The following is a 20,314-nucleotide window of genomic DNA, read 5'->3' as shown; positions in this document are numbered from 1 at the left end:
AATACCAATAAAGGACTGTAGTGGTGGTCATGGCCATGCCGAGTGATGCCCAAGGACTATGGTGGCTGTGCTCTGCTTAGAGTTTTGGAGAACTGTTGGCAAGTATAGTATTCTTACTCTTAAAAGGTTTGTTAGATATAGTGTTTAATATTGATTTGCATATTAAAAGTTAATGTGGATTTAAACTAACAAGTTTCTGCTCCACAGGTGTTGTGTGCCTGCTGGTGACCCTGCTATCCTAGCAAACAACTCTTCCTTTCCTTCCCGAGGACAACTGAGAATTAAGGTTGTGCCCCATGCCAAGTGATAAAAAACACTGGCTGTGGTCTCCTGCAGTGATGATGAACTCTGGCTGTGGTCTCCTGCCAAGTGATCATCAAGAACTGTGGGTGTCGTCTCCTGCTGAGTGATGGCAAAGAACTCTGGTATCCCTACTGAGTGATGAAGAACTCTGGTATCCCTGCTGAGGATGGCGAAGAACTCTGGTGGAGACTCCTGCTGAGTGATGGCAAAGAACTCTGGTTGAGACCCTTGCTGAGTGATGAAGAACTCTGGTACCCCTACTGAGTGATGAACTTGGGTTGAGACCCCTTGCTGAGGATGGTGAAGAACTCTGGTATCCCTACTGAGTGATGAAGAAGAACTCTGGTGGAGACTTGCTGAGGATGGAGAAGAACTCTCATCTGCTCGTACCAGATGTCCCTACTTTTGTATTAATTTATAATGTATTTTTTTTAATATGCAATATAGAATAGAAATTTACTGTCTTGTTTTCTTATCTTAATGTAGTTTGTCAACTAACCTTTAAATCTGCCTCACTGAAATGACTAGTATATCTGAGTAACAAAATATGACTGAAATATTTCAAGAAAGTAATACAGTATAGAAAAAAACTTAAAAAATCTACTAACATTTTTTTATTGAAAGGAAAATTTTAAACCAAAAACAAAATTCAAAAAATACCAAAAAAAAATAACAGCAAAAAAATGAAAAGAATACCTCCATACAAGCAAAATATGAAAAAAAAAACACTTCTGAGCAACAAAAAATGGCCACAAAATTCGCCAAAAAATGTACCTAAGTCAATTGCGAAGATTAATGGAACCAGGTTTCGCATCGAGCCTTTAGTAATCTGAAGAGTGTCCGGAGACAATCTGAAACAAGAGAAAGGTGTTAATATAATAATATGTACCCTCCAAAAACTCCCCACCCCTTCCCCATTCCTCCCTCCCCATTGCTACAAGTAGCAGGGCGAGGGGGGGGGAATGGCAAAGGAGTGGGGGAGTTTTGGAAAGGACACATGGAGGAAAACCCAGCAAGTGGGAGTGTGTACAGTTGCGGACATAAATACTGATCCACTTCATGAACGATCATTAGCCAGGAAGTGAGCAATGGCTTTTGAAAACTGGCGAGGCCATCTTCAAGCATAAGAAGGCTTTCAGAATATTATGTACGAGTTTCATATTTCATGGACTAAAAGCATGGAGGAGTATTTCTGTCTGCAACTGTATCAACCAGGCTCACAGCATCAACACACATGGACAGCCATCTTGAAACTGAAATTGCCAACTAGTATTTTTATGGGCAAATTTATTGACTTTGTAAAATTTTGGGATACCAATTAGTATTATTATGACTGGATATTTCAACTTGGTATTCTTTAACGGCATTTTTCGACTTAGAAATTTCTTTTGAGATGGAGATACCGATAATAAATAACTGTCGCCATCTTCGATTTGAAAGCTGCCAATAAATATTAGCAAAAGCAAGTTTTTGGACTTAGTAAAATTTTGTGATGTTTAGATACCAATGATACAAGAGTGAGGCATCAATGAATTACTTTATGAATAATTCTGTGCACATAAAAGCAATGATAGCTCTGACTTACAAATTACTTTTTCTTACTTATATAAAGATACTGAATGAATGAATGAAAAAATTATATATACCATAACTCTGAATTTACAGATTATGATGCCCATAAAATGGCAATTTTCAAATTAATCGAGTCAATGCTGGCTTGTAATTAATACAGGGTAGTCCATATATTACACTTGTCTAATCTTACGGGGACAGCAGTCCGGTTACGAGAGGGGCAAAGACGATTTGGCTGCTTCACAAAATTAGTAATCAACCAATCAATGGACATTGAAAAGCAAATATTTCACCACTAAACATAAATGGAATTATACAACTAATGGACATAGAAAAGATGATATTATAACACTAAGCAAGAAAAGGATTATGCAATCAATGGACAAGAAAAAGCAGATATTATAACACTGACCATTAAAAGGGATGTGGAAGCAGAAAATGATGCAGGGAAAACAATGGTATAGACAACTTAGCCATCCCCTCAACTAAGACGCGTAATACATACACCACCCTGTATGATGTGAGGCCATAAATGTGTGCTGATTTACAAACAAACTTACGATCAATTTACAGTCGTAACTATTATTGAGTTTTTGCTGGAAGGACAAGGAATAGACGGCACAGACTCTCCCTGTCACTTGTTCTTCTGGCAAAAACATAACTTACTTCTTTCACCTTAACTTGGCCCAGATTTTTGTCATTTTGCAACTTATTTCATGTAGCTCAGTGTAGAAAATGACAAACAGCACTATAGGTATGGCTGTACATTCTTTCCACATCACTTTGTGACTAATGACAAAGTGACTAACTTTTGGCATGAGCAGAGTGAGTGAGAACACCACAGTACTCAGGCTGAAATGTGTAAAATTCTTGCCCCATAAGGTTTATGAAATTTTCCTGCCTGAGAACCACCACAATTTCCTTTTCTTCTCAGCTATGGAATGACTGTACCGCTGTGAAACTGTCATAAAATTGTCATAACAAATGTTTTCAATTAGTACCAAACTTTTACCCCAAAAGAGCCAAACACAGCCAAAAAAAGCTCAAAACATTCTCACTGGGCAAGAGCAATGAATTTTTATTTTTTCCCCAGTTATTACGGCAATCACAGGATATCATACTTTGAAAATATCATAAGAATTGCCTTCCAGTGGTATCACTAATTTTCAAAAAGAGTCCAATGTAGCCTCCACAGGCCCAGAATACAACCCTGCTCACTCAGGCATGTCCCACATCTGCGGTATGGACGCCTATTTCTTGATGCCAGATTTTTATAGTTACAGCTCACTGGCAAAACGACAATACTAAGGCTCTACATCCTTTTCATATCACTAGAACCATATTCCAGTGTTAATCTAATGTTAAAACTCAGCAATCATGATGGACGGAAAGCAATTTTAGGCCAAGTTAATGTGAAACAGGTATAGTTACGAGAGAAAAGTTATCACAAGTTATTTTGTGAGCGCTCCCAATACGCAAAGATACATAGCCACATGGAACTGACTGCATACGAAAGATCATAATCTGATGGCAGTAGGTGACTTCTTGGTATATTTTTCTTTAGCAATTTAACTGACTGAGTGAATGAGCAAAGCAAGCCAGCGAGAACACTATTAGACATGTAGCTGGGTGGTAAAACACAGCACCTAAACTGTTACTGGCATCTGGGAAACCATAAAAGCACAAGTGGATCTATGCAAATCAACGGAAAGCTTAAGAGGTAATACATGCTACATGTCACTTTTCTCAAAATTTGCCACCATATGACTGAGAAAAGAAACCAAACCACCAAAACTGTGTTATCTCTGAAACTATCAAGCTATAGTGGATATACGCACACTGCTGAAAAGCTAATGATAAAGTAATACATGTTTGTAAACCCAGCTTTCTCAATATGCACCACAATACTGCTGTAAAAAAGCCAAAATGTGCCACTCTGAGCACCAAACTAAGTTGTCTCAGAAATTATCAAGCTACTGAACATCTATACACAATATCTGAAAACATGTTGAAAGTTATGGGTATCACTACCGTAAGTGGTTTTCTTCAAAATTTCAAAGTGTGCATTAATATTAGGCAAGTGGAATGGCGGGGGACAGGGCGACTTGGAGGCGATTTGTTTGTGGCCACCCCAAACGGGATTGAGGCGTCTGGCAATAGATAGATAGATAGATAGAATAGAGGTTTCTTTAAAATTTTAGAGCTGCAAGTACAATGGTGTTCTCCAATATTACAAAGTGTGCGACAGTGTAAGGCAAATGGGATGGCACAATTCTTTTTGCTAAAATAACGACAATAGCAAGCTTGCTCACTCGTACAAGTTCCACATTTGCAAGTGTGAATGGTATAACTCGATTTTACTCAATAACAGCATACTGATGACATACACGTATACAATTTATTCCATGTGACCTCATAATATATTAAAATATCGATAAGAAATGCACAAATACACATACTAAAGACACAGAAAATATAAAACAATGAATTCTGTCTACACTCTAAAAATTATTGCCAAATAAAATCTATCTAACCTCTAAAAATTCTAGTCAAATAAAATCTGTCCAACCTCTAAAAATTCAAGCCAAACTTCTGTTTCACAAAATCCAAAAAACTCATTAAACAAGGTGATCCAGAATGTTACCACTTACATGAGCTCTGGATGGGATAGGGCATGGCAAAGAAAATGTAAGGTAAGGTATGGTAAGGTAAGGTAAGGTATGGTAAGGTAAGGTATGGTAAGGTAAGGTATGGTAAGGTAAGGTAAGGTATGGTAAGTTAAGGTATGGCAAAGTAAAGGTAAGGTATGGTAAGGTAAGGTATGGTATGGTATGGTATGGTATGGTATGGTAAGGTAAGGTATGGTATGGTAAGGTAAGGTATGGTATGGTATGGTATGGTATGGTAAGGTAAGGTAAGGTAAGGTAAGGTAAGGTATGGTAAGGTATGGTAAGGTAAGGTAAGGTAAGGTAAGGTATGGTAAGGTAAGGTAAGGTAACATATGGTAAGGTAAGGTAACATAAGGCAAAGTATGGTATGGTAAGGTAAGGTAAGGTATGGTAAGGTATGGTAAGGTAAGGTAAGGTAAGGTATGGTAAGGTAAGGTATGGTAAGGTAAGGTAAGGTATGGTAAGGTAAGGTAAGGTAAGATAAGGTAAGGTAAGGTAAGGTAATGTATGGTATGGTAAGGTACAGTAAGGTATGGCAGAGTAAAGGTAAGGTAAGGTAAGATAAGATAAGGTATGGTATGGTAAGGTAAGGTAAGGTATGGTATGGTAAGGTAAGGTAAGGTATGATAAGGTAAGGCAATGTTGGTTGGGTAAGATAAGATACGGAAGGTTAGATAGGGTAAGGTATATTAGGCAGGGTAGGGTATGATATGGTATGGTAAGATAGGGTTGGGCAAGGTTAGGTAGGGTAAGCTTGGATGGGGTAATAGGAGTGAAGGTTAGATAGGCTAGAGTATAATACAGTTAGGTAAAGTAAGGTGAGGCAAGGTAAGATCTGGTCAGGCTAAGTAAGGAAGGGTAGGGTAGGATAAGGTTGGGTCAGGTAGGGTAGGGCTGGGTAGGATAGGGTAAGGTTGGGTCAGGTAGGGTAAGACTGGGTAGGGTAGGGTAAGGTTGGGTCAGGTAGGGTAAGGCTGGGTAGGGTAGGGTAGGGTAAGGTTGGGTCAGGTAGGGTAAGGCTGGGTAGGGTAGGGTAAGGTTGGGTCAGGTAGGGTAAGACTAGGTAGGATAGGGTAGGGTAGGATAAGGTAAAGCTAGGTAAAGCACAGTAAGGTAAGGTTACGGAAAGGTAAGGTAAGGTTGGGCTGGGTAGGTCAGTCAGACAGAGTAAGGTGAGGTAGGGTAGGTCACAGTCAATTAAAGTAAGGTAGGGTAAGGAAACTAAGGTAAGAGAGAGAAAGGCAGGGTAAGGTAAAGCATGGTATGGTGAGTTACTTTGCATCAAATACATTGGAGGGGAAGATTCCATATAACAAACAACTTCTGATCACCCATTAAAATTTTTTAAGCTTTCCCCCCCCCTCAGCTCAATGAAAATAAAAAGCTAATAAGTGGGAGTCTGTGAATTTACTTTACTGACAAAACCTTGACTAACCACTCTAAAACTGAGTGTACGATGGTGTAAGTCCCTAATTTCTCATGATTATTTATGGAACACCAGTAATTACTGTACTTCTGCCAATAAAGCTGGAGACACATATGTATTCATCCATGTCTGTCTATCTGTTTGTTTGTGGACATGATAATCTCAAAAAGCTGTTCTCGGATTTCATCAAAATCTGGTGGCTATGTGGGCACTGGGTCAAGAAGATGATTAGATTCAGGTGTGGAACCAGATGCAGGAGTGAATCATAAATTCAACTGTTGTCAGTGGGGGTATGCCTTCTTTTTGACTGTTTAACAGGGCAGACTATGACCGTTAAACTAATTACCTCCCCCAGTGAGGTTGCGTGGAGGGTGATCTATACTGTAAACCAAGAATTACACTGACACTGGTGAAGATATGCACTTTCTGAATGCTCTCTAGTTGTTAGGTGTGATCATCCTGCATTTCACCTTACAGAATGCAGTCAGCACTGGTACAGAAAGGTCAGACAGTATCATCACATTAGGGGACACCAGTAACTGTCAGATATGACCAGCCTGGACCCAGCATTAGAGTGTAGTCAGCAACAATACAGAATAGTCAGACGTTCAATCATCATCTCAAGCTTCAGAAGTAATTATCAAACGCTATGAGCTTGTCCATACTTTCACACACTCAGTTTTAATATGACCCTACCACCTACGCTACTCAGGGTCACATTCTAAGTGCCTTTGGAGATATCATAAGATCTCTTCCTTAGTTATTTATACTGCATAAGATCTTTTATCCAAGTAGCTATACTTAAGAGTCAAAATCCATGCGGAGACTCTCAAACTGTTACAAATCAAATTACAATTCTCAAATTTCTGTTTTTTTCCCCAACAGCTTCTGGCAATTGTTGGGAAGTAATTATATAGCTGGTTTTGGCTCTTGGTTTAGCTTCCAGTACATTGAGTATATCAGCTATACAGTTGCCCCAAGGAATTCCTATACCCCCTGTAAAGATGTGGCAATGTTGCAGTAGTAGCGTAAATATCTATGAATGAACGGGCATTCGTACAGTAACGACAAACACGAGTGGTGGGTATGTATGCCAGACAACATAATGGCTGGCAATAGTACCAGTATGTAAATAGGGGCGATTAAAATATCGTCAAAACAATATTTATAATGCATATGTTAATATATAACACCAGTAGGAATATAAATGCTGGCAAAAATAAATAATTACTGTATATATATATCACAAAGGTTGTCCCAGTTATAGTCATCATACATCAGTCATCCTCAACACACTTTTACATGTGAAATCTGGGTTTAGTCTCTCTCATAGATCTTGCTATGGGACAGCTTTGAAACCATTATGAATCACAGAAAAAATGGAATCATGTACGATATGCATAATCCTTAAATTATTAATATATAAAGCAATGCAACGTGAAAGGGGAAAAAATAAAATTTTATGAACAGGAATATACTGGTCACAGACAAATGGACAGGTGATGCTTAAAAGCAATTAAGTTTGAATCACTATCTGACAAATCCAATATGACTAGAAGCACAGGAGGTCCCCATTTTACGAAGTTGACCTATGAATTTTTGATTTTATGAATGGAGAAACCATACTCTGAAATTTGGTCCCGCCACTGGTGTTTCTGGCTGCTGGTCGTTTAAACAACTAGTGGCTATCTTATTTCTGCATTTATTAATTCATTTTATACACAGACCTACAATTAATGCGGTGGTGATCCATCTTTGATCTTCCGGTTCAGGAATTATGATCCACTCTTCCATTCGTGAATGGTGTCAGTTTCAGTTTCATCCATTTTATTCCAAATTATGATATGTTTTTCGTGTAGGCCTACATCGTTGACTATTAGTTTAACCCTTCCATGTAATCCTTCACTATTAATTCTGTTCTATACTTAGTGTTGTATACAAGCCTATGTGATTATATATATATATATATATATATATATATATATATATATATATATATATACACATGCATACAGTACATACATACAATAATACCTTGATATACAATACCCCTAGATGCAATACCCCGGCTTAACGATGGAGGTTGAAATACCACCATACCCCGCCTAACAATGGCCAAACCCCGGCTTAACGATGGTTTTTGAATATTTTTACTTATTTTGATGATATTTTAGACAAAAATTGTGTGTTTAGGTTGTGATGAGCAGAGGTAGATTGAGATGGTTTGGACATGTGGAGAGGATGGGGGATGATAATTGGGTGAGAAAGGTGAGAAGTGTTAATATTGAGGGAAGGTTTACGAGGGGTAGACCGAGAAAGACATGGGACAAGGTCATTAAGTGTGACCTCAGGGTTAAGGGACTGAACAGGGAGGCTGCAATGGATCGTGCAGCATGGAGAGCCGCCATTAGGTGACCAAGGCCGACGCATGCAAGCATGTTGGAGCCTTTAAAAATGAAACAAAACAAAACAAAACATTTAGGTTGATTTATACACTGTTTTTAGCCTTAGATTAATGTGTTTCAGCCATAGGTGGAGTGAACATAGTCATTTTGGGGTACAGTTTACCAAGCTTGATTTTTCCAGACTTATATTTGACGATTTTCAGATTTTATTTGTTGGTTTTAGTGAGTTATTTACAGGTGTTAGGCTTAGGTTAGCTTCCTTGACAGCTGTTAGGCCATTTAGATAGGCTTTAAACTTGTTTTCAGGCTCTTTTGGGTGGGTTTTGGGCTTGCTTTGGAGGGAAACCCAAGGCTGGTAAATGCTCCACATTACATGTTAAACATATCCCAATATACAATACCCGGTCTAACGATGGGGTTTTACCTAACCAATTACATCGTTAAACCGGGGTATGTCTGTATGTATGTATATATATACATACATACATACATATACTGTATAGATAGATAGATAGACAGATAGACAGATAGATATTCATTGACTTGATACTTGAGACAAACTGAACTATCATGTTTTTCCATGCAGGGATGAGGTTGGCTGACGTATGATGACCATAACTGCGACAACCTTCGTGATATAGATTTTTTATTATTACCTATATTTACAGTCCTATTGGTATTCTGTATTAACATATGCATTATAAATATTACCTTTGGTGATATTTCAATAACCCCTATTTACATAATATTCCCAGCCATTACGATGTCCGGCATGCCTACCCACCACTCACGTCCGTCGTTACAGTACGAATGCCCTTTCATTCATGGGTATTTACACTAATACTGTGACGCTGCCACATCTTGACAGGAGGTAACACAGGGGACCCTTGAGACAACTGTACCATGGCCGACCCCAATACAGGAATTCTTTTGGTGGAAACATGATGTCATTTTTATATTAAATTACATTTCAATATCCTCTTTTATGCAATGAAAAAACCAGGTGGCTCCTCTGCCTGGTTAAACAAACATTCCTCAATTTCCTCCTTATCTCCAAATGGAGGATGGTAGACTGCTGATAAAAGTTCACAGTCAAATGAGCCTGGGGTTGCACATACTACTATGTTAACTGACATTACTCAAGGGCCTGAACTGTGAGTTTGACCCATTCAACGGGACAAACTTACAGTACCATAGTTATTTTCTGCTTCATTTTTTTTTTCTGATTCTACACCCTATCTCATCCAAGGGTAAAACAAGAAGTATGGGTGGTAATGACCATGATGATATTGATGCAGACTAAGCTAATACAATATTAAGATGATATAAACAGTATAGCTACATGAAAAATGTTATCAAGCAGTATGCAAACAGAAAATCACTGAAGAAGAGATGCTACAAAAACTCCTGTGCCACCAAGAAGAATGGCCTTAATTCTAACACATACAGCAACACCAGACATGTGGGATCATATGGGACTTTGCTAAACTAGTGAAGAACCTTATGCCTGAAAATCCTTAGGATGCTAAACTGACGTACCATATGGGCCTTTGCTAGAGTGGCTTACCTTGAGTATAAAAATTCTTGGGGTGTGGCTGACTGACCAAGCTTGCATCTACAGTACATAGCAAATAAAAATGAAATCTGGTTTACCTTTAACATCACAGCAAGATGAATGGATGCAGATGGTTGTAAGCTGATAAATTTCCATCCATCATCAGCAGCAGCGGCCCACATTAGTCCATTGCGGAATAAAGGTTTCTCCTATCTTCTTCCACTCTGATGTATCGGCTGTCAGCATGTTCCATCAATCCCAGAGAATCTTGAAGTCAGAACAAGATGGCAAGATGAGATTTGGGATCCACTCCTCTATCTGCCAACAAAAATCATTATCAGTATCATCATCATCATCTTCAGTTCTATTCTCACTATTATGCATGGAGTAGTTATGATCCAGAAAAAGGGAAATACAGAAGTCATTATCAACATTTTCATTCCTCAAGCCTTGCAATTTGCATTCACTCACTCAGGGTAAATGCTGTGGGGTGTAAACTTCACTCACCTTCTCCCTCCATCCATGAAGGCTCCATCATGGAAGTGTTAAGGCAACGACTCTTCCCCCATTCAGTGCCTCTCGACAAAAATGACTGACATAGTTCAGCCAAGACTGCAGCCTTCTTCTTGGTGCCATCCTTCCCGGGCTGATGCTTTCAGATATCAGTCTGTGAAAAGGATAAATCTAAGGAAAACATGCCATGTAACCATACTGGTATACTGTATATATCTAGAGTTGCTGTTCACATATGCAAGCACCAAAAAAATAATAATAATAATAATAATAAATAAATAAATAAATAAAGTGTAAAACTTTAATACTGTATAATAGTACTATTTACTAGGAGAGATCTGGTTAGATTGTGAACTCTCCTAGTTTGCTGGCAAGAATACCATACATCACTCAGCACACGTTTTGGTGCACACTGTTTCTTGGTTTTAATGAAATAAAATCAATATACACCATTTCCTGAAACTAATTTAGTTCTACTACTTTCATTATTGGATATTCACCAGCTATTCCACTTGCTAATCCTGTGATGCTTTGTTGGGTGCAAGAACATCCTCATTTTATGACTGCGATGCATTTTTGAAAACCAATCACTGAATGAATTTTGTGTTGTAATTATGTGTATAAGCAAGGAAAAGATAAGATGCTGGTAAAAGTTAAATTCTTACTGACATCATAAGCAAATGACTGTACACTATGGTGATCATATAATGAGTATGTGCTGTATTTCTTATACTCACTGGTAAACTATCTATCTATTGCCAGACACCATAATACCATAAGGGGTGGCAATTTAACTTTTAGTTATTTGTTTTACGGGGAGGGGCACTAACCCTCCACCAACCCACTTGTTGACACGTAGGGAGCACGTATGGTTTGGTTATATGGTTACCACCCAGCACTGTAAATGGTTTCTTGGCTTACAGGAAACCATCTGGCTTGTCACTCACTGTAAAGCCACCTGTAAAGGAAAGAAAAGTAATAAGAAGTGACAGGAAAGATGGGAGAAATAGGAAGAGAGGAGGGCAGGCACAGAAAAAGAATGATAAAGGCTAAGGAAGAAGTAGGCAGCACTACATCAAGAGAGTGGATGACGGTCGCCACCACCTACCACTAACACAGGGTATAATAATGTTTTCAACAGGTTCATCTCATCTAATAATGTTTTCAACAGGTTCATCTCATCAACAGCAACCTTTCCCTTTACCATTTCCTTAGTCTGATGAAGTTAGATCACAGTAATGCTTAAAATTACCAACTTCTTTGCCTCATAAGAAGAAAGTGGATGAAGAGTTTGGGAGGAATCTGAGTGTGAAATGGAGGGAGAGTAAGAAATTGTTTTGGAAGGAGGTAAAGAAAGTAAGGCAGTGTGAAAGGGGAAATAGTAGGGGAGTGAAAGATAGGAATAATAGATTGTTGGTGGAGAAGAGAGAGAAAGTGAGGAGATGGAAGGAGCACTTTGAGGATTTGTTGAATGTAGAGAGTGAAAGCAGTGTGAGTATAAGTGGTTGGGGAATGGCTGGGAGAAGAAGAGATGAGAGGAGGAAGGAAGAGATCAGTAGGTCGGAAGTAGTGGAAGCGATGAAGAAGATTAAGTTGGGAAAGGCCCCAGGAATTGATGGAGTGTGTGGTGAAATGCTTAGGTATGGGGGTGAGATTGTTGTGGAGTGGATATGGAAGTTGTGTAGATTGGCTTGGGAAGAGGGAAGGGTTCCAGAGGACTGGAAATCAGGTATAATTGTTCCTCTGTACAAAGGAAAAGGGGAGAGAGAAGTATGTGGTAACCATAGGGGTATTTGCCTTCTTAGTGTGACTGGTAAAATATATGGTAGAATACTCATTGATAGGGTTAGGCATATGACAGAGGAGCTAGTTGGAGAAGAACAAGGGGGATTTAGGAAGGGAAAAGGGTGTGTAGACCAGATATTTGTTCTAAGATGTTTAGTGGAGAAGTATCTAGAGAAGGGAAGGAAAGTGTATGCTGCCTTCATGGACTTGGAGAAAGCTTATGACAGAATAGATAGGCAAGGTATGTGGAAGGTATTAAGAATATATGGAGTGGAGGGGAAATTGTTGAGTGCTGTGAAGAGTATGTATGAGGGAGCTAGGGCTACGGTGCGAGTGGATGGTGAGCTGAGTGAGTTCTTTGATCTCAATGTGGGACTGAAACAGGGGTGTGTAATGTCTCCATGGCTGTTTAATATATATATGGATGGGGTTGTAAAGGAGGTTCAAGGTAGGGCAGTGGATGTGGGGGTGGCCCTAATGAATGAGGGTGAGATTTGGAAGCTTCCGGTGTTGCTGTTTGCTGATGATACAGTATTGTTGAGTGAAGATGAATGGGAGTTGCAAGGTTTGGTGAATGAATTTGGGACAGTGTGTAGGAGGAGGAAGCTGAAAGTTAATGTAAACAAAAGTAAAGTTATGGTGTTTGAGAGGAATGAAGTCACAGAGTGTGCAGTGAGGTTGGATGGTGAGGATATGGAGAATGTGAGTGCATTCAAGTACTTGGGTAGTGTGATGAGTAAGGATGGAACTTTGGGGGATGAAGTAAATGAAAGGGTACAGCAGGGAAGGAAGGTTGTTGGTACACTGAAAGCAGTGATGAGAAATAGGGAGGTGAGTATGGAAGTTAAGAAGTCACTGCATGATGGTATTGTGATCCCTACCCTGACGTATGGAAGCGAGGCGTGGACCTTGCAAGAAGGGAACAAGTCAAGAGTGAGAGCAGTGGAAATGAGTTACTTGAGAGGAGCATGTGGAGTGACGTGGAGGGACAGGTTGACGAATGAAGAAGTGAAGGAATGTTGTGGGGTAGATGTGGATGTGGTTGAAAAGATTAGGAGAAATACACTGAGGTGGTTTGGACATGTGGAGAGGATGGAGAATGAAAGACTGACTAAGAGGGTGTATGTAGGTGAGGTGGAGGGAGGGAGAGGGAGGGGTAGACCGAGGATGAGGTGGAGGGATGGAGTTGAGAGGTATATGAGGGAGGGGGGGGTGAGTTGGGGGGAGGGGAGTCAAATGGTGGGTGACAGAGTGACTTGGAGGCGTTTTGTCTGCGGCCACCCTTTGCGGGATTAGGGCGTCGGGCTATAGATAGATAGATAGATTTGCCTCATTTTTATTCCATGCAGTCTGATTGTGTTACATGAGGTTAAATTAATGCTCTAGGGGGTCTGAGGAACAAAGGCACCCAGTTGGGTTGTCAGATGTGGCTAGTTTGGATAAAACATGGATATTCTGATCTGTTAAGCAAATCATGTGATATTAAAAGTCATTTTCCAGTGAAAGTACTTCTTTTCTCTGTTTGGGTTCCCACTTTCAACAGAGGGATGGAAGAAGCATGAAAAACAGGAAAACGGGCCAGTTCCAAGAGAAATCAGTCAAAATCAAATGAACCACCAAAAAATAATCAAAAAAAACTTTTTTTATCCACAAAATTGTGTCTGCCTAAAAGTAAAAATTTATTCTCTGGGGAATTAAAATTCTACCATCATGGGGGTCATGAAGTTATGGAGGGTGATAGCACTACTGCAGAAAAATAACATGAGCAGAAAAAGAAACTCCTTACCCATCTCCACAACAAGAAATGCACAGGCACTGCCATGCCATAAGGAGGTGGTGATAAAATCCTTCACTACATTGCACGGCCCAGCTAGGTGAATGGTTTTGAGTATCTGCCAGAGGTCTCCGTGTAAGGTCAGCACTGGTTCGTTGAGGTGTAGCTTTTGAATTGGCACTTATTCAGAACATCCTGCCAAAGAGTAAAAACGGAATTAAGTCTTTGTAAAAGGCTAAGAGAATATGGGTATTGTATAGCCTAGTATTCCTAGTTCCCACCAGCCTTTGGCCCTCAATAGGTATCTTCATTTCTTAAACTGCATTTATCCAATACCTAATTTTACTCATCTTACCAGAGCATGATTTCTTTGATGTAGTACGCCCAAACAAATGCATTCATCTCGTACTACCAATCTTAAATATACTGATGCCGGCTTAAGGGGACCCCAGCAGACTCGGGATTGGGGGATACAGCTTACTTTCAGCCATTCTCTGAGTCACATAATCATAATACATGACCTACCTTAATGAAATGGCGTCTACTTCGTCCACAATACGAAAACACAACCATCCAGTGTGTGTCCACGTGAAATTCACCAGCATCATATCACAGGCCGTTCTTACTGTTTATTTTAAGTATCTATACCTCCACTGAAAAGATGATCACACTTGAATCAAAGAAAGGATCGGAATCTCTTGTGTAATCCCTCCTCCGTTATACATGGGAATTTTAGTTACTCCGTAAGTTGTGTGAATACGCACATTTTCCAAAGCAATGTTGGAATTTGTTTTACAATATAGGGCTTAGCAGACTGAGAACTGTTTCCACTTCATCCTTTCGGAGTTAAGCCGGTTACGATATGTTGATCTGCGTAGTTGGACCCTCTTATTTGTCTGCTTCGATCGCACCCCCAGAAAGTAAATATTTCACACACACTCATTTTCATATCACACACAGCACACAGCACACAGCATCGTCCTGAACCTAGACACACGTAAAGAGAGAGAGAGAGAATTCCTCGGGCTAGGACCAAAGAGCCATGTAGCTCAGGGGAGATCCTTGCCTTGGAGAGACAGTTATATGATCTTTTTAACGCTATTGAGTGCACCTATACATTGATAGTATCCTACGAAAATTAATGATTACGGTATTCATTAACATTTGTTAAATTTATAGAATGACGGAAGGATGCGAATTGCTGTGATGGGGAATTGTCTGACGGGGAATTGTCGTTGTTGTGCAAGTATTATTTCTGGAAAGAGGTAAGAGGAATCAGTTTACCGTTTAATTAAGTTTATATATTTATATTTTTTTCTTCCCGGGAGTGTGGTGATATCAAGACCAAGACGAGTTCACACAGCTGGCCTGAAAGCAAAACCAGCTTGGATACTTCCTTTTTAGATGCTTGTGTGGCTGTAATACTATTCCTCATTCCTCAATAATTATCAAGTAATTTTAGTGCTTTCATTGGATATATAGACATGGAATTGTGGAGTGAAAGTCATTTAAGACATCATAACATTATTTTGTAACAGCGTAGACTATTATCATTTGTTAAAATTGTAGTAACATTTAGTTTGGAATTTGGAAACTTGGAAAACCCCAGTGAATACCTACCTATAGGTTAGTGGGGTCTTCTAATTTACTGGTAAAGTTATACAAGGCAGCAGTATGAGGGTGCTGTTTTGTTCAGTTGGTTTAAATGTAGATAGCGTTATGTCCTATGCAATTCTGTAGTGTTCATTTCCTAATTTTTCTTTACAAATTGTAAAGTAATAGCTCAAAAGAGTTGTGGATATGAATAATTTTGACTTAATTGTAGAACCTTTTCACTTTTACTTTGGATGGATTAGGTTAACCCCTTCATATCATGGCTTACCTAGTCATGGTTAGTAGGGGAATAAGAAGAGATCTTGTGTAGACCCCACCTCAATTAGCTGTACCAGCCAACCTATGTGTTATACCCACATGCTTATCATATCTTGATTTAAAGGCGTCGATGCTGATGCCAATACAAGGATATCATGTAGGTGCAATACTGCACTCCAGGTCGCTTCCAACACTTCCGTTGATTAGTGTGGTATACTGCACTCGAAGTCCAATCTAACACATTAACCCTTTAACTGCTCTATACAGCTTGGGCTGTTCCGAGTGTGACTGGTCAAAAGGGCCCTGGCTGCTCAAGTGAATTTTGAATATAAGCTAGTGCTGTGGTGACCAAGGCTGACCCATGCAAGCATGTTTAAGGCTTCAAAACCGAAAAAGAAAATGAAAACCACACCGGTACATTCCAATAGGGAATCAGACACTTCAATGTTCATCCATGGCTTTACCAAGGTAAATATTGAGCTAATATTTCGTTACTATATACTTTGACATGTGTTCTCTCAATTCCTAAGACAAAATTTGGCCTTTGGGAAATTTCATTTTTACCCATGTGTCTGCACACCACGGAGACCTCCAAAAAACCGCCATGAGCAGTTAATGAGTTAATTGAATAGTGGTAAGCATTCCCGTTCGATCAGCGAAGTTAAGCAACGTTGGGTCTGGTTAGTGCTTGGATGAGTGACCGCCTGGGAACACCAGATGCTGTTGGCATCCCTACGTCAAGTGGGGTTGGTGGAGGATTAGTGCCCCTCCCTGTAAAAACAATTAACTCTAAGCCCTTGGCCACCCTGTCTGGGATACATGGCGTCTGGCAATGAATGAATGAATGTACCATGCTCAGTTTCTGTGGCATGCCACGGACATTTCATTGTGTGGTACACAGGTACCACAAAGGAGTACTGCCTGATCATTGTTCAGAATAATACAGAACCGAACCCAAACTAGAATAACATTATAGCAAACCTAAGCTAACCCATCCAGTGTTCTGGGTTATTACCTCACAAAACTAATCCCTTATATTTCTTACACTCTTCATGGTCATAATTTGTCCTGTTCCATGTATGAAATTTTCAGTTTTTCAACTGTTCATAAGTCATATTTTGCAAAATAGTGTGGAAAGGACAGCTTGCCATTTGCTATGTTGAATCACAAGAGGACAGCTCAGAAGCACTTTGCAATGTGATGGTGGTGTAGCACAGAGGTACCATTGTGCTAGAGAACACTCAGCCCATGGGGATGCCAGCAAATGCTTATCTAACATTACAGTTACTGTACCAAATCCAACTGAAGAGGGCAGCCAGATGAGTTGACAGGTCCCAGCATGAGGTTACCAGAATCAGGATGATGCACTAAAAATAAAATTGGGAATGAGAATGACAAAATGGTGCAGAAAATTTCATGCACTTTGGGATAGACCCCAGCTGATGGGCCAGCCACATAACTGTACTCCAAGATAAAAGCTCGGAAAGTTTTTTAAGAGTTAATACACTTATGTAATATGAAATACTGGATTTTTCATGGTAGTCTAAATATTTCTTATTTTCATCTACCCCATAAACGTAAAATACTTATTTAGTTCGGATGATATAGAAATACTGCATGCTAAGTACAGGATCATATTAGGAAGTTTGGTACAAGGTTTTGCCACAACCTTTTTCATCATCCTCTTGCAACCATTTATGATGTTTATATAAATTTTGCTTCAGGTACTACCAATATAATGGCAGTGGAGGTACAAGTGTTGGTGGCTGCAGGAGGTGATTGGTGGGACATGGTAGTACTCACACAAGCTGGTATGCTCACTACCTCTCACTTCCCTGTTCAGAACCATCATCATAATAGTAATTCTTCCGAGTCATCTACACAGATGTGTGGTATATGTTTTGCCAACTGCCAAGAAAAAGACTATGTTGGCAGTGAATCTACAAATCAAGAATATGAATCTGATAAAATACTAAAGTCACAAATATGTACCAGCTTCTATTCAGTGAATATTACTAACTGGACAAGTGTAAATTCAGCGCTTAAAGGAAAGAATGATCTAGTTGTAAATAAATGTTGTGGAAAAGCATTATCTTTACATTATGAAACTGAAGGACTCTATTTTGCTGTGTTTCTGAGGGAGCTACAGATTTCTCATGCGTACAGACAAATGGTACTGCAGTATTTGTTACAAAGATGGAAAACTAAATATGTGGATAACTCACCTAATGGCACAAGAGAACGGTTAATGATTTTATGGAAGCTAAAGGATACAGTACCTTACATAATTGATGATCGATGGTGCTTACGTATGAACCGATGTGCTCAGGAAAGGCAGCATCTGGACACCTCCATGTCATGGCTTTCTACACTTGGAGGTGCTTGCTCTGCATTGGGTGACTATGATGCCAAGTTTGCTGAGAGGGCAGGCAAAATCTCCGTACAACAGTTGGAGATTGCAGTGCGCCTTGGCGACCCCATGGCCGTGTCCAGATGTCGACTGTATGCAGCTATAGCCCTCATACAAAAGCATAGATTCAGAGTAAGTTTGCACACAGTAACATTTAAAATAATTTGGTACTTCTCTACTGTGCTGCCCTGTTGGATGTTGTCATTAATGTTTTTAAGGCTTAAACTGATATTGTTATGGTTAAATATTGGTCATTAGAACTAAATTATATTACATGTATTGTTAATTTTTATTTTCATTATAGCTTTATGTCTGTGACGGTTGAATGGAACCAGTTAGAAGGCTGAATGATGAATGGTTCATTGAGTATTCTCTTAATACAGTAGCCTCTACATTTTTTTTTTCTTTTTTTTTTTTCCTGGATCTGACCTAGATTATTGCCATGAGAAATTGAGGTACTGTTCTAAAATAATTTTCTTTTTCACTTGCCCTTTTTCTTCGTGGCAGATGGCTAAGAGTATCATCCGCCGTGAATACCGATGGGTGGACTCGCTGCCATCTGATCTACAAGACCCCAGGTTGATCAGGATGTGTCATGGCATTTGGGCTAAGCTAATATATGAGAAGAATTACCAGCACAGTTACTATGCCCAGGAGGACCAACACAGTTCCAAGAGGCGTGTATCTTGACTGCAATAAATTTTGTAGATTTAACAGTTTTTAAAAAGTGATGACAGGTCTGCCTAAGTTACAATAGTCTATCTATGGTCGAGGAAGTCTACCTAAATTTAGAATCTATACACAGTAAACCCTTACTGTAATGAACCCCAATAAAACAGGTATATATTCGATGAATGGATACCACCAGGTCCACCAAATTTTCGTTGGCTAAAACAAACAGTGTCTGTTACATGGGGTACAGTGGGTTGCAATACATGTTTCCTACCGTTATTACTCCAACCTGGCTTGAAATTGCCCTATCTCTGTTGCAATTGCTGAGTTATAATGAGACTATAGTAATACTGTATTGTACTAGTCATGAAAAAATGCTGTGACAAGAATGTGAAATAAGCTGATAAAGGGCAAAATTATGGGCCAAGTTAGTGTTAAATTTGTATAGTTTACAATTATAGCACTAGCATGCTGTACGCTGTTTACTCATTTTCAAATGTATTTGCAATCCCTCCCACCTCAGGGGAACCCTCGGATATAGCTAATAAATAATCAGCTTTAACAAACCTGGCCTTCCCCCAATTTTACAGTTATAGTGAAGGTTTACTGTACTGTATTGTCCTGAGAAAGGTGCGTGTTTGCATTTGTATGTCCAACAAGTGATACTATAACGTAAGTGAAATGCCATTTAACCCCTACACGCCAGGGGTTTTCCGATGTCACATGCTCCTCCCTACGAGGGATTTCCGTGATTTGGAAAAAATACCCTTACTTCAAACCCTAATATCTGCCAAACTGTAAAAGCTAGAGAAAAAAATTAAAGATACATAAGACTGACAACTCTTCCTCTTTCAAATGAAAGTATCCCCATGTCTCCAAGTGGTCCCGTCAATGAGTGAGGATAAGTTTAAGTTCAGAGGGTGACAGGAATTTGTGGCTATACAGTACACGTCAACCAGCATTGCCACATGCCCAAAATCGTGACGGCTATACACATCAACCGGAGCGTAGGGGTTAAGCTCACGTGACAACACCATCGTGCACTGATGATGTGCGTCACAAATGATCTGGCAAAGATGAACACTTACATGAACTGCATCATAAAAAGCACCTCTTAAATTGGCATACCTGGTATGGACATGATTTCAAGCCATGAAAATTACCTCCTGAAATTGCATTTTGATGCATACAGGACTGCATCACAACCTAGGAAAAATGATCTTGAAGTAAAAAGGTGGCTCAGCCACCAGTCAGGCTTCCTTCAGACCAGCCAAAACTTGAGGCAGTGCAGAAATGGGTTAACTGTTGTATGATGGAGATCACAATGTACTGGATTATTTTAGTACCTTAAAACTCTA

The 20,314-nt window shown here is 39.5% G+C and overlaps 1 protein-coding gene and 1 long non-coding RNA gene across 3 annotated transcripts; one reads left to right on the top strand and one right to left on the bottom strand.

The window, feature by feature from the left end:
* Positions 1 to 997: 997 nt before the first annotated feature.
* LOC145403672 (uncharacterized) lies at positions 998 to 14,191 on the bottom strand. Of its 2 annotated transcripts, none has more exons than XR_013898044.1 (4): positions 14,015 to 14,191; positions 10,402 to 10,597; positions 10,029 to 10,248; positions 998 to 1,154 (listed from the first exon to the last, which is right to left on the bottom strand). It is a non-coding gene; the product is annotated as an uncharacterized LOC145403672 (long non-coding RNA). The 2 variants fall into 2 exon arrangements; XR_013898043.1 differs by having other exon boundaries at positions 10,438 to 10,597.
* A 1,010-nt stretch (positions 14,192 to 15,201) lies between these two features.
* LOC145403671 (uncharacterized protein F58A4.6) lies at positions 15,202 to 20,314 on the top strand. The gene is made up of 3 exons (XM_080275362.1): positions 15,202 to 15,267; positions 18,024 to 18,416; positions 18,792 to 20,314. Exons 2-3 carry the CDS (start codon positions 18,045 to 18,047, stop codon positions 18,972 to 18,974), a joined length of 555 nt encoding a protein of 184 aa, XP_080131488.1. The 5' UTR covers positions 15,202 to 15,267; positions 18,024 to 18,044; the 3' UTR covers positions 18,975 to 20,314.

This window comes from Coenobita brevimanus, chromosome 61, assembly GCF_032717465.1.
Source record: "Coenobita brevimanus isolate Jiangsu-jjx chromosome 61, ASM3271746v2, whole genome shotgun sequence".
Classification (NCBI taxonomy): domain Eukaryota; kingdom Metazoa; phylum Arthropoda; class Malacostraca; order Decapoda; family Coenobitidae; genus Coenobita; species Coenobita brevimanus.
The sequence above is the reverse complement of the archived record's forward strand: the minus strand, read 5'-3'. Positions and strand labels throughout refer to the sequence as shown.